Raw genomic sequence first — 13752 nt, forward strand, 5'->3', positions numbered from 1 at the left:
CAGGTGTTCCAATATGGCGGCTATTGTGCTGCAAACTGTGTGAGGCTGTTACCCAGGTGTTCCAATATGGCGGCTATTGTGCTATAAACTGTGTGAGGCTGTTCGCCAGGTGCTCCAATATGGCGGCTATTGTGCTGTAAACTGTGTGAAGCTGTTCGCCAGGTGCTCCAATATGGCGACTATTGTGCTGCAAACTGCTGTGAGGCTGTTAGCCAGGCTTTCCAATATGGCGGCACAATTTCGTAAGCAGACACTATTTGGGTGAGGTAAACACACTCTAGATACTGTGGCTCAACTTCTCATAATCGTCTGGGCCGCTCTGTGTGATCAAGAGAGTGATACACACCGAGAAGTGTAGTCTACTTCAGCCTGAGTTTACCTCAGCCCTGGACTGAAGTATACTTGTCCTATACTTAGTATAGGACTAAGGTATACTTGCTAGTTGGTCGGTCGAAGCGTTTGTGATGGCATCATGAGGCCTACCAACCACGGGAGAGTTATTAAGTCCAACACGAGTGACGGCGGATAACGAGATTGAAAGATTAAAAACGATATATTTCCTGTCCGCGTTCCCTTTGTGGACAGGTTTAGACAGCGCCACACTGCCCTGTGGAGCGTGTTAGTGAGCACTTACCCGCAGTGCGCTGCTTGAAGTGCTTTTAACAACTTTCAAGTTATAATTAAGTTAGAATTAACATGCATAAATACGTTATTATCTCTACCTCGAGCACCGGTACACCAACTTTACTAGTTACTGTTGTATATTCAGTGTGGCGTGGGCGTGGGGGTGGTGATATAGTGGGCGTGGGGTGGAGTGGTGATATAGTGGGCGTGGGGGTGGAGTGGTGATATAGTGGGCGTGGGGGTGGAGTGGTGATATAGTGGGCGTGGGGGTGGAGTGGTGATATAGTGGGCGTGGAGTGGTGATATAGTGGGCGTGGGGGTGGAGTGGTGATATAGTGGGCGTGGGGTGGTGATATGGTGGGCGTGGGGGTGGAGTGGTGATATAGTGGGCGTGGGGTGGAGTGGTGATATAGTGGGCGTGGAGTGGTGATATAGTGGGCGTGGGGGTGGAGTGGTGATATAGTGGGCGTGGGGGTGGAGTGGTGATATAGTGGGCGTGGGGGTGGAGTGGTGATATAGTGGGCGTGGAGTGGTGATATGGTGGGCGTGGGGGTGGAGTGGTGATATAGTGGGCGTGGGGTGGAGTGGTGATATAGTGGGCGTGGAGTGGTGATATAGTGGGCGTGGGGGTGGAGTGGTGATATAGTGGGCGTGGGGGTGGAGTGGTGATATAGTGGGCGTGGGGGTGGAGTGGTGATATAGTGGGCGTGGGGTGGAGTGGTGATATAGTGGGCGTGGGGGTGGAGTGGTGATATAGTGGGCGTGGGGTGGAGTGGTGATATAGTGGGCGTGGGGTGGAGTGGTGATATAGTGGGCGTGGGGTGGAGTGGTGATATAGTGGGCGTGGGGGTGGAGTGGTGATATAGTGGGCGTGGGGTGGAGTGGTGATATAGTGGGCGTGGAGTGGTGATATAGTGGGCGTGGGGGTGGAGTGGTGATATAGTGGGCGTGGGGGTGGAGTGGTGATATAGTGGGCGTGGGGGTGGAGTGGTGATATAGTGGGCGTGGGGGTGGAGTGGTGATATAGTGGGCGTGGGGGTGGAGTGGTGATATAGTGGGCGTGGGGGTGGAGTGGTGATATAGTGGGCGTGGAGTGGTGATATAGTGGGCGTGGGGGTGGAGTGGTGATATAGTGGGGTGGAGTGGTGATATAGTGGGCGTGGAGTGGTGATATAGTGGGCGTGGAGTGGTGATATAGTGGGCGTGGGGGTGGAGTGGTGATATAGTGGGCGTGGGGGTGGAGTGGTGATATAGTGGGCGTGGAGTGGTGATATAGTGGGCGTGGGGGTGGAGTGGTGATATAGTGGGGGTGGAGTGGTGATATAGTGGGCGTGGAGTGGTGATATAGTGGGCGTGGGGGTGGAGTGGTGATATAGTGGGCGTAGGGGTGGAGTGGTGATATAGTGGGCGTGGGGGTGGAGTGGTGATATAGTGGGCGTGGGGGTGGGGTGGTGATATAGTGGGCGTGGGGGTGGAGTGGTGATATAATGGGCGTGGGGGTGGAGTGGTGATATAGTGGGGGTGGAGTGGTGATATAGTGGGTGTGGGGGTGGAGTGGTGATATAGTGGGGGTGGAGTGGTGATATAGTGGGCGTGGGGTGGAGTGGTGATATAGTGGGCGTGGGGTGGAGTGGTGGTATAGGGGCGTGGGGTGGAGTGGTGATATAGTGGGCGTGGGGGTGGAGTGGTGATATAGTGGGGGTGGAGTGGTGATATAGTGGGTGTGGGGTGGAGTGGTGATATAGTGGGCGTGGGGGTGGAGTGGTGATATAGTGGGGGTGGAGTGGTGATATAGTGGGGGTGGAGTGGTGATATAGTGGGCGTGGGGGTGGAGTGGTGATATAGTGGCCGTGGGGGTGGAGTGCTGATATAGTGGGCGTGGGGGTGGAGTGGTGATATAATGGGCGTGGGGGTGGAGTGGTGATATAGTGGGCGTGGGGGTGGAGTGGTGATATAGTGGGCGTGGGGGTGGAGTGGTGATATAGTGGGTGTGGGGGTGGAGTGGTAATATAGTGGGCGTGGGGGTGGAGTGCTGATATAGTGGCCGTGGGGGTGGAGTGGTGATATAGTGGGTGTGGGGGTGGAGTGGTAATATAGTGGCCGTGGGGGTGGAGTGGTGATATAGTGGGCGTGGGGGTGGAGTGGTAATATAGTGGGCGTGGGGATCTAGTCTTGGGTACGTGGGAGGTATAGTGGGACACTTCAACCCTCCCATATCCCACCCCAGGAGAATGTGTGAGAACGTCAACGTTGGTCTTATGACCTTATGACCTTTGACCTTGATCCTATGTTCATTTGGCGTCGAGTCTATGTTTATTCTACCTTGATCTTACGTTGATTTGACGTTACTCGAGTACGTTTTCAGTACGCACACTATCCACGTGTGACGTTTGGTTCAACGATGAATTAACGTTACTCTTGAATATTGTGCTCACTACGTTCTTTCTGTTAGCTTTTCGACGTCCGAAATTGACGTCAGATTTACTTCAACATTGCTCTTCATGACTTCAAGACAATATTGTTGTCTTCAACAATATTGGAATAATTATCCCAGTATTATGTTTTGGGATAATTGTGTCATCACATACTTAAACATGTGTGTCGGTCATGTATATTACCAACTGCGATAGTATTCAGACAGTATTTACAGACTTCAGTATATGTCAACCCAAAGGGGCCTGAAATCTGTGTCATTCTATAATATGAAGTTATCTTGATGTTATCTGGAGATGATTTCGGGGCTTTGCGTCCCCGGATGTGTATTCAATACATGTATTCAGCGTTCACCTAATGCCTCTGCTCACCTAGCAGTAAATAGGCTCCCGGGAGTTAGGCAACTGTTGTGGGGGTTGTATCCTGGAAAGGGCCAGTAGTTCGACTTAGATATTTTTGGACGTTGATGCATACCAAAAATATATATATTTACATGCTTCCTGTCCCAAACGAAAGGAATTATTAATATAATTACTTACCTTTCATTGCTTGAGTCTTAAACAAAATCACTGAGAATATATACTCTCATTCCACCGCACCCAAGCACTTGGACTGGTCGGTAGATCGACGGTCTCAAATCATGCATGGTTGGCGTTCGATCCCCGACCGTCCAAGTGGTTGGGCATCATTCCTGTCCTCCGGGGCACCATTCCCGCAGCTCCCTGTCCTCATATTCCATTCACGTGCTAAATACGCGTTCCTGAGCCTACTGGGCTCTATCATATCTACATTTGAAACCGTGTATGGAGTCAGCCTCCACCACATCACTTCCTAATGCATTCCATCTGTTAACTACTCTGACACTGAAAAAGTTATTTCTAACGTCCCTGTGGCTCATTTGGGTACTCAGTTTCCACCTGTGTCCCCTTGTTCGCGTCCCACCAGTGTTGAATAGTTTATCCTTGTCTACCCTATCAATACCCCTGAGGATTTGTAGGTAGTGATCATGTCTCCTCTTACTCCTCTGTCTTCCAGTGTCGTGAGGTGCATCTCTCGCAGCCTTTCGTCGTAACTCATGCCTCTTAGTTCCGGGACTAGTCTAGTGGCATACCTCTGAACCTTTTCCAGCTTCGTCTAGTGCTTGACAAGGTACGGGCTCCATGCTGGGGCCGCATACTCCAGGATTGGTCTTACATATGTGGTATACAAGGTTCTGAATGATTCCTTACACAGGTAAGGAATGTGTGTGTGTGTGTGTGTGTGTGTGTGTGTGTGTGTGTGTGTGTGTGTGTGTGTGTGTGTGTGTGTGTGTGTGTGCACGCGCATGTGCGCGTGCCTTCGTGTGTGTGTATATAGTTGTGTATTAGTAAATTACCAAACTAACAAACACATCTTGCACTAAATGTTGAATAGTCGTTTTCAAAATATTCGTCTCTCCACCAACACTCCATCGGATGTAGCCGTATTTACGTCGCAAAGTTCGCGTGATAACCCTCTTACGCACCTGAAATACATCCACAACAGCCTAGTGGAATAATATTTGTGTGAAATGGGGTGCGCGGAAATGGAAATTTGTGGACTTTTAGTTAAGCTTCTTTTAGTGCTCATTAAATAATGTTTAAGAATGGCTCAAGGGGCAAGTATCAGCGCTCGACAAAATTTATTCGAACGTAACTGTGGGATGTGAATACGCCGTTAATATATATATATATATATATATATATATATATATATATATATATATATATATATATATATATATATCTTTAATGATCTTTGGTGTATTTAAATGCTCCGAAATTACCATCTCTTTTAAGGGTCTGAGCGGGTGGTGGAGAGGGTTAAGGCGTACCTGTTATGCCAGTTGCTGGAAGGCTTCTGTGCTGGCTAGGGTTCGAGTCTCCTGGTGGGAAAGTGTTCTAAAGTTGTATACTTGACTCTCGTGTTTAGGAGAGTTGTGCCTTATATATATATATATATATATATATATATATATATATATATATATATATATATATATATATATATATATATATATATATATGTGTGTGTGTGTGTGTGTGTGTGTATCACGAAAATAAACACGTGATTAAGAATGTGACATTTCCTTCTGAAGATGTATTTAATATACGAAAGTACTTAAGGAAATTCCTGTTTCATTTTCCTCTGTGGTCTGACATTGTCATATATATATATATATATATATATATATATATATATATATATATATATATATATATATATATATATATATATATATATATATATATATATATATATATATATTCATATAAACTTTCCTAAAATGCTTTTCACGTTAAATATCCTGTACACGAGGGATATACGTTGAGAGTTTGCCTTAGTCTTGATGTATTTTTAAGACTAAAGTATACTGTATTGTCAGTAAGCAGTTTCTGAAACATGCGAACTTTAAATTAGAGATCATTTTGATTTGGGACAAAATTTACTGTAATTATAAGAGGCCTAGACAACTTTTCTATTTTAGGCCAAATATTTTTGATCGCTTAATCTCTTTTTGCTTAGCTTCATAGTCAGCAAGAAGTAATCCCCCGAGTGATTTTGATGGCATTTTGAAGCTGCAGGTTAAGATCAACCCATTTTGAAGACATTTGTTACATCAATGCTTCCCAGAAGTGTAAAAGATCTTAAAAAAGTGTCGACAATAATATTCGACCCACTGTCCTTGGCTCAGCGTCCCGAAGAAGTTGATAGGTCTACTAAACGGAGGAAGAGTTCAAGAATAAGTGTTGGTTCGTGTAATCTTCTGATTCACTTATTATCTCTGGCTGTACCACGGATGTTCTGATGTGGGGGATACTCTGTGTAAACTGCCTGGTTTACACTGAGCTGATGATTCCTGCTGTGAGGTGGGGGAAAGGGGAGATACTTGGGTGTAAACTGTTACGTTGATATGTGGTATATTATGGAGAAATACCCTGTTGTAAACTGCTACGTGGGTCCCTGGTGTGGTGTAGGTGGTATTCCCGGGTGTAAACTCTCTCACAGAGCCCCGCACATTGTACACTTTGCTCTTGTCGATGACAAATAAGACGAAGTTAGAACCGCTATTGACCAAGTTCATTGGAAATCCATGAAGAGAGGAAGAGAAGTGAAAAGATAGCAGGGTGTGGTGTTGAATGCTAAGCACGGCCTGAATGGCACCACCAGGGAAGTAATGGTCCCCCACCATGCTCTCCGCACACTAAAAATGACAATCTTATATCCCTTTTTTTGTGACTGGAACGAGAGAAAAAAAATTGCGAAAAAAAGCAGGAAAAGAAATTAGACGCCGTGTTGAGACAAGGAAGGTGAGTCAATAGGCACAATATGTTGAGGCAGAAAAGTGAGTTAAGATGCAATGTGTTGCGACGGAAAGTGTGAAGGTTTGCTTTAAATATATTTAAAACAAAAATAATTTCAGTCCTTTGCGTATGTTAGTTCACAAGGTTCTCAGTCCTCAGTCCGCCAGCTAGACATGGTATATAGACATAAGCCATATGTCACAGGTTAAGTATGTTCACCGAGAAGTGCAACCCTGCTTTTCTAGGCGTGTATACACTGAGAATTTCTGTTAGGTCAAGAAGTGAAGTATACTAAATATACTCAGGACTAAAGCATACTCGCTGGTTGGTCAGTATAAGCTTCTGATGTGACCTTAATAGCCCTTTGGGGGTGTTGATAGTCCTTATAAGCCCAACACCAAACTGAGGTCGGGTGTTAATGTTGCAAATCACAAAATGCAAGTAAATGTGTGAAAATATATTTATATTTCCTGTGTCAAAATAAATGAGATGAGGGAGCAGGCAGAGTTCTCAGGTTGACTGTTGGTAACTTTATCTTTGTGCACTCTGTGTGATGAAGTGTCGCCTGCTCTATTGTTCAGGCCGGACCTGTTCAGTGAAGGGCCGGACCTGGGGGCGGACTTGGAGGCAACGAACCGGACCTGGAGGCAACGGACCGATGGGTCACAGCTGTGAAGGTGATGGGTCACAGCTGTGGAGGTGATGGGTCACAGCTCCACAGATGGCGTGCTCATCCGGGTCTCCACTTCCTAAATTAATAAATCTATGACAGACTATGCCGATATCATCGCGAAAAGATGTAAATGTTTCGTAAATGGACACGTAAATGCTTGATGAATCCTGGCCGGGAGTAAGGACAGCTCTCACACCACCAGGCGGATCGTCAGCTCTCGTAACAAAGGCTACATGTCCTTGTGTTAAGACTCATCAATGTTGGCGACTGTGTGATGACGATTCATCAATGTTGGCGACTGTTTGATGACGACTCATCAATGTTGGCGACTGTTTGATGACGACTCATCAATGTTGGCGACTGTTTGATGACGACTCATCAATGTTGGCGACTACTTACGAAACCTGCACATCTTTCCTCAGTCATATCGTCATATAGTGCACATAAAACAATTCAGTCGTTGCCAAGCACAACGAGGTTGTTCCTAACAACAATAACCTCGGAGTTGTGAAGTTTGGAACCTCGTAAACTGTTTAATAAATGGAAGCAAAAGAGAGATGTAGAGGTTTCTGAAGTGTAAATGCCTACTGAGTCCTGTCCCCTAGATAATATGTTTAGAAACATGTGGAGCCAGATGTGTGGTTGCTTTATTTTGTCCCTGAATATTGGTTTTCTATGTCATATATATGCTCATCCCTCAGTGTCATATATGCTCATCCCTCAGTGTCATATATGCTCATCCCTCAGTGTCATATATGCTCATCCCTCAGTGTCATATATGCTTGTCTCTCAGTGTCATATATGCTTGTCTCTCAGTGTCATATATGCTCATCCCTCAGTGTCATATATGCTCATCCCTCAGTGTCATATATGCTTGTCTCTCAGTGTCATATATGCTCATCCCTCAGTGTCATATATGCTCATCCCTCAGTGTCATATATGCTTGTCTCTCAGTGTCGTATATGCTCGTCTCTCAGTGTCATATATGCTCATCCCTCAGTGTCATATATGCTCGTCCCTCAGTGTCATATATGCTCATCCCTCAGTGTCATATATGCTCATCCCTCAGTGTCATATATGCTTGTCTCTCAGTGTCGTATATGCTCGTCACTCAGTGTCGTATATGCTTGTCTCTCAGTGTCGTATATGCTTGTCTCTCAGTGTCGTATATGCTCGTCACTCAGTGTCGTATATGCTCGTCACTCAGTGTCGTATATGCTTGTCTCTCAGTGTCGTATATGCTTGTCTCTCAGTGTCGTATATGCTTGTCTCTCAGTGTCGTATATGCTCGTCACTCAGTGTCGTATATGCTTGTCTCTCAGTGTCGTATATGCTTGTCTCTCAGTGTCGTATATGCTCGTCACTCAGTGTCGTATATGCTTGTCTCTCAGTGTCGTATATGCTCGTCACTCAGTGTCGTATATGCTTGTCTCTCAGTGTCGTATATGCTCGTCACTCAGTGTCGTATATGCTTGTCTCTCAGTGTCGTATATGCTTGTCTCTCAGTGTCGTATATGCTTGTCTCTCAGTGTCGTATATGCTCGTCACTCAGTGTCGTATATGCTCGTCACTCAGTGTCGTATATGCTCGTCACTCAGTGTCGTATATGCTTGTCTCTCAGTGTCGTATATGCTTGTCTCTCAGTGTCGTATATGCTCGTCACTCAGAGTAACACATACTCGTCCCTCCTGCACCATTTATAAAGACTTATAAAGACTTATATTTATATATAAGACTTATAAAGACTTATATTTATTTATAAGACTTATAAAGACTTGATAATGGTGCAGGACTTGCCGACACGTCTTTACATTACTTTCCTGTGTGGGCTGGGTGACAGATGTGTGGGCTGGGTGACAGATGTGTGAGTGTGGGTGACAGATGTGTGGGTGGCAGATGTGTGAGTGTGGGTGACAGATGTGAGGGTGTGGGTGGCAGTTGTGTGGGTGGCAGATGTGTGGGTGTGGGTGGCAGATGTGTGGGCTAGGGTGGCAGATGTGTGGGCTAGGGTGACAGATGTGTGGGCTAGGGTGACAGATGTGTGTGGGCTAGGGTGTTTACCTCTCAACCCCGCTACTGTGACTTGCTGTCAACAATCACAGTAACATTTGCTATAATTACTTTACTAAAGGTGTGTGTGTGTGTGTGTGTGTGTGTGTGTGTGTGTGTGTGTGTGTGTGTGTGTGTGTGTGTGTGTGTGTGTGTGTGTGTGTGTGTGTGTGGTCTCAGATACATCATGCAACATTTACAACAACAACAACAAATATGGCGTCAGTTGACATCTATACTTGTCTTGACAGCTCAATAATATCCAAGATTTATATTTCCTTTAATTCATGTCTTAAGTTGAGTCATATGATCCCCTTACACAAAGGCACAATCGTCTGTATCATCTCCCTGCTTGTTATTGTCACGTGTACCTGATTGTAACTCATTAAACCTGTTTATGACCTGAACACACCCACGAGGAGTCATTGAAAAATATTCCTTTGTTTGTGTTTTTCTCCTGCTATAGAATGAAGCGCGTGTATAGACCAGGATCTTGGAGTCTAATTCGTAAATATCCTTGAAAACGATCCCGTGTACTCACCTAGTTGTGCTTGCGGGGGTTAAGCTCTGGCTCTTTGGTCCCGCCTCTCAGCTGACAATCATCTGGTGTACAGAATCCTGAGCCTACTGGGCTCTTATCATACGTACATGTGCTACAAATCTACGTGTGGGATGGGACTAATTAAGGCTCAGTCCAGTGGCCTGAGATTGGCTAGGGGATTGGCTAAGGGATTGGCTAGGGGATTGGCTAAGGGATTGGCTAGGGGATTGGCTTGAGGAGGGTTTGGTTAGGGAGATGTACAGGGAGGTGGGAAGAAAGAAGGGGATAAGAAAGGAGGCTATAGGAAGATGTGCAGGAAAGGAGGAGAGATAAAGAAGAGGTTAAAAAGCGGTTACGAATACGATGCACAGAGAGAGGGAGAAGACTGTAACTGGGTACTGACGCGTACCTTGCTTATATATACTTTATATATATATATATATATATATATATATATAGATATATATATATATATATATATAGATATATATATATATATATATATATATATATATATATATATATATATATATATATATATATATATGTATATACTTATATATACTTATATATACTTGTGTGTAGGCTTGGGATCTATACAATATGTTGCAGAGGCTGATGTCGCAGGAGGGCGAAAGAGAGAGACAGAGAAAAGTCAGGTTTACTTCTGGGGAAAGGAAAGAACAGCACATGATAGGAAGCTAGAGAAATGTGGCGAAGGAAGCGATGAAGGAGAAGAAGTGAATGTAGAAGAAGGCTGCAGGAGCACACAGTGATGAAGGCGGAATAATATAAAGACGATAACAGAGGACCGCGATAAGAAGCAAAATGTCCCATAGGAAGGGAAAGGGGAAAATATGAGTGGAAGAGAAAGCGAAAGATATAGCTCGTTACGGAAGATAAGAGAGAGAGAGAGAGAGAGAGAGAGAGAGAGAGAGAGAGAGAGAGAGAGAGAGAGAGAGAGGGGGGGGGGCGAAAGAATGAGACGGGAGGAGCCTCGTGAAAGACGGTATAACAGAAAATAGGACAGAGCGAGAGACAGTATAGAGACTCGGGAGTCAGTGAGTGACGACGTGACGGTAAACAACTGGTGACGGGAAACGAGCTTGACGGTAAGTAGGAAGGGAAGGGAACTATGAGGAGGAAGCGACAAGCCATTACGACTATATAGCACCTGGAATGGGGTCAGGATAAAGATTTGGGATGGGAGGGAAGGAATGGTGCCTAACTATTTCGACGGTTGGGGATTGAACGCCGACCTGCATGAAGCGAGACCGTCGCTCTACCGTCCAGCCTAAGACGGCAAGTAGGAATGAGAGGAAGACATAGAAGGAACGAGAGATAGAGAAAGAGACAGAGGAACAAGGAGGCTGCAGGCACAAGAGGTACGAGAGGGAGACAGAGCCCCCGTGCTGAGGAGCGCTGCAACAACTCCTATTCTCAGCACTGGAAGAGCTCAGGTCCTGAGCACTCCAAGTGCTCAGGCCCGTACTCTCACACGCGACACAAGAGCTCAGCGTTCGGACATGTTTCCCCAGTTGAACGTGGGAGGTAATTCCTGTTATTAACTAACTCGCTGCATGGATCACAATTAAACTTTTGTGGCGTTTTTATATTTGTATTTTTTTAATATTATCAAATATTGGATTACGAACATTGTCCGTTTTGTGTGTGGACGGATTTAGGCCTATAGGCTGCTGGGACCAGCTAGGTTCTTCAGCATTATGCTCTTCACAGGACACGATCGCCTCTATATCTATACTATAAGATAATTGTCTATTTGTCTCTCTGTTCAAAGGTGGAGGGGTCGACTGTCTCGGGCTAGCCTGACCCATATTAGCACGGGGTAGTGGTCAGCGGAACAGCTAGGATATGGACCCAAGCTGTCCGGGTATAGGCCTAAGTTAAATGGCTTTAAGAAAAAATAACCTGTAACCAACGTCCACTCCCTCGTGCGATTTTGGTGGTCTGAAATGAAATCAGGGCTGTGATTTCCTTACAATTTACCGCGAACTTTCATGCGAAGGCCCAGTTATTAGATCATTCAGTTCCGTTGGCATGAGGTACCTGGAGATGAACCTTGCAATTACTTTACACACTCTTGTGTTCTTGAAGATATCCCTATATTGCACCCAAAATTTGTCAGTGTAGGCTACTGAACATATGGCCCTGTATGACTAACCATCCTGCGAGATGGGAGCTTTTAGTATCACTGCTGCCTTATTCACTCTTGTGTTGATGATATCCTCATAATGCTCCCAGAGTCTGCCAGTGCAAAGTACTTATAACATGCCTCTGTATGACTAACCATCCTGTGTGATGGGGATTTTTAGCATCACGTAGCTAGCTTTTTGACACACTGTACTCCCCTTCATATAGTCTAGGGCAGCTGCACAAATGCACATGTACCTAATGTGTTAATAAAAAAAATATTTGAAAAGATGAACTGAATTTATTCGGGTTATAGTGATGAATATAATGAGAAAGTTAGATGGTGAGTGATGAAAATAATGAGTGCGGTAGATGGTTATGGTGATAAAAGATAGTATATACAGTGAAGATAGGCTGTGAGATGACGGGCCACTTTGCCACCATGTTATGTGGCACTCTTTTTATGATGCCATCCCCGACCCGCTCGTGTTGGGCACGAGCCCAACAGTAATTACCGTTAAAAATTAAATGAAGCTAGCCTCAAGCTTCTGGCCTCCAATCTTAGACAGACGGAAGGACATTTCCATTTACGGATAAAGACAATCAATACATAAAATCGATAATGAATTTCAGTGTGTCTATCGATTTACTTATATATTCATTATTTCATTGCAATGCCACATGATGATTATTTCTTTGAAAGCTCATCTTGCATTGTCTATTTCCTCTTTATAATTAACAATAATGATTATGCATATGTCTCTATTCATATATACATATAAATTAATATATAATTACACATAATACGGTATTAATCATTTCTCATGATTATAACCCCCCTCCTCCCTCCCTCCCCCCCCTCCCTCCCCCCTCCCTCCCCCCCTCCCTCCCTCCCTCCCCCCTCTCCCCTCCTCCCCCCCCCCTCCCTCCCCCCTCCCCTCCGTCCCCCCCCGAGCTGCAACCCTGAACTTATATTCAGTCACTGCTAGTAAAAAGCTGAGAGAGACTAAGACGGTGAATTGTAAATAATATAACGTTCGCGAATTAGTATTAATGGGCTTGTGAGGAGGACATGTTCAGAGGCAGATTTTTGTAAATACAAAATCTCTGATTACAGTAATCAACTTGAACATTTGTTTCTGAAAACGAGAATTGTGTTCGCTGCAAGAATTAATGAATGCAATTTTACATTGATAGCGGCAGCACTGCATGTAAGAGAGATTAGTGAAGAGAGGATATTCTTGTTAAGCTTCCAGATAATCTTGCTGAATAGCCTTCATGTTTGTTTCGGTACGAATCCGATATGGATAATTTAAACAAGGTACTTTATATATATATATATATATATATATATATATATATATATATATATATATATATATATATATAATATATATATATATATATATATATATATATATATATATATATATATATATATATATATATATATATTCTTACGTCAGGAATGAGCTGGTTGGGGATTTAAACCCCAACCAGCTTCTGGCTTCTTTCTGGTTTATTCGTCTTCTCCCGCAGGGTCATCTTCACTTCTGACCTCTCCCCGCCTTCGTTTTCACCAGCTGGACCTTCATCAAACAGTCCTGTTACGTCCCCGTTAGTCTCTTCTTTCAGTGGCGTCACACTGTCACATCCACTCCAGTGTCTCTCGTCGACAACCTCTGCCATAGTCACTACACAGGCAGAATATACAGTGACTTGGCTGTCCTCCGACTTATCCTCTATATACACATATGTTCACTATGATCGCTGGGCTCACGATCAAACACTGGTAGCTAATCTAACAACTGATTAAACAGGCTTACCGCAAGAGTCTATGACGCGGGGGACGCTCACTCAGACCTCCTCAAAAAAAATAGCTTTAGGTCTGCTTCACAAGGCTTCCTCCAGTCCTGACATGAGTACATGGAGTCTCCCGGCAGGCTCCACACAGAAAT

At 44.6% G+C, this 13752-nt stretch overlaps 1 protein-coding gene across 1 annotated transcript; it reads right to left on the reverse strand.

The window, feature by feature from the left end:
* Positions 1-765: 765 nt before the first annotated feature.
* LOC138373162 (uncharacterized) lies at positions 766-13483 on the reverse strand. The gene is made up of 3 exons (XM_069339185.1): positions 13292-13483; positions 4433-4582; positions 766-2790 (listed from the first exon to the last, which is right to left on the reverse strand). The coding sequence occupies exons 1-3, from the start codon at positions 13481-13483 to the stop codon at positions 766-768; spliced, it is 2367 nt and encodes a 788-aa protein (XP_069195286.1).
* Positions 13484-13752: the final 269 nt, after the last annotated feature.

The sequence above is a fragment of the Procambarus clarkii genome, chromosome 41 (genome assembly GCF_040958095.1).
Source record: "Procambarus clarkii isolate CNS0578487 chromosome 41, FALCON_Pclarkii_2.0, whole genome shotgun sequence".
In the NCBI taxonomy this organism is placed as follows: Eukaryota; Metazoa; Arthropoda; class Malacostraca; order Decapoda; family Cambaridae; genus Procambarus; species Procambarus clarkii.

What these genes read in the sequence shown, in the direction of transcription:
- LOC138373162 (XM_069339185.1), bottom strand. Translation starts at nt 13,483, where the DNA reads ATGGCAGAGGTTGTCGACGAGAGACACTGGAGTGGATGTGACAGTGTG. An exon ending in CAGAAAGAAGCCAGAAGCTG is followed by an intron (nt 4,583 to 13,291) that starts GTTGGGGTTTAA and finishes TTATTCCACTAG; the next exon opens with GCTGTTGTGGATGTATTTCA. An exon ending in AAGATGTGTTTGTTAGTTTG is followed by an intron (nt 2,791 to 4,432) that starts GTAATTTACTAA and finishes ACCCAAGACTAG; the next exon opens with ATCCCCACGCCCACTATATT.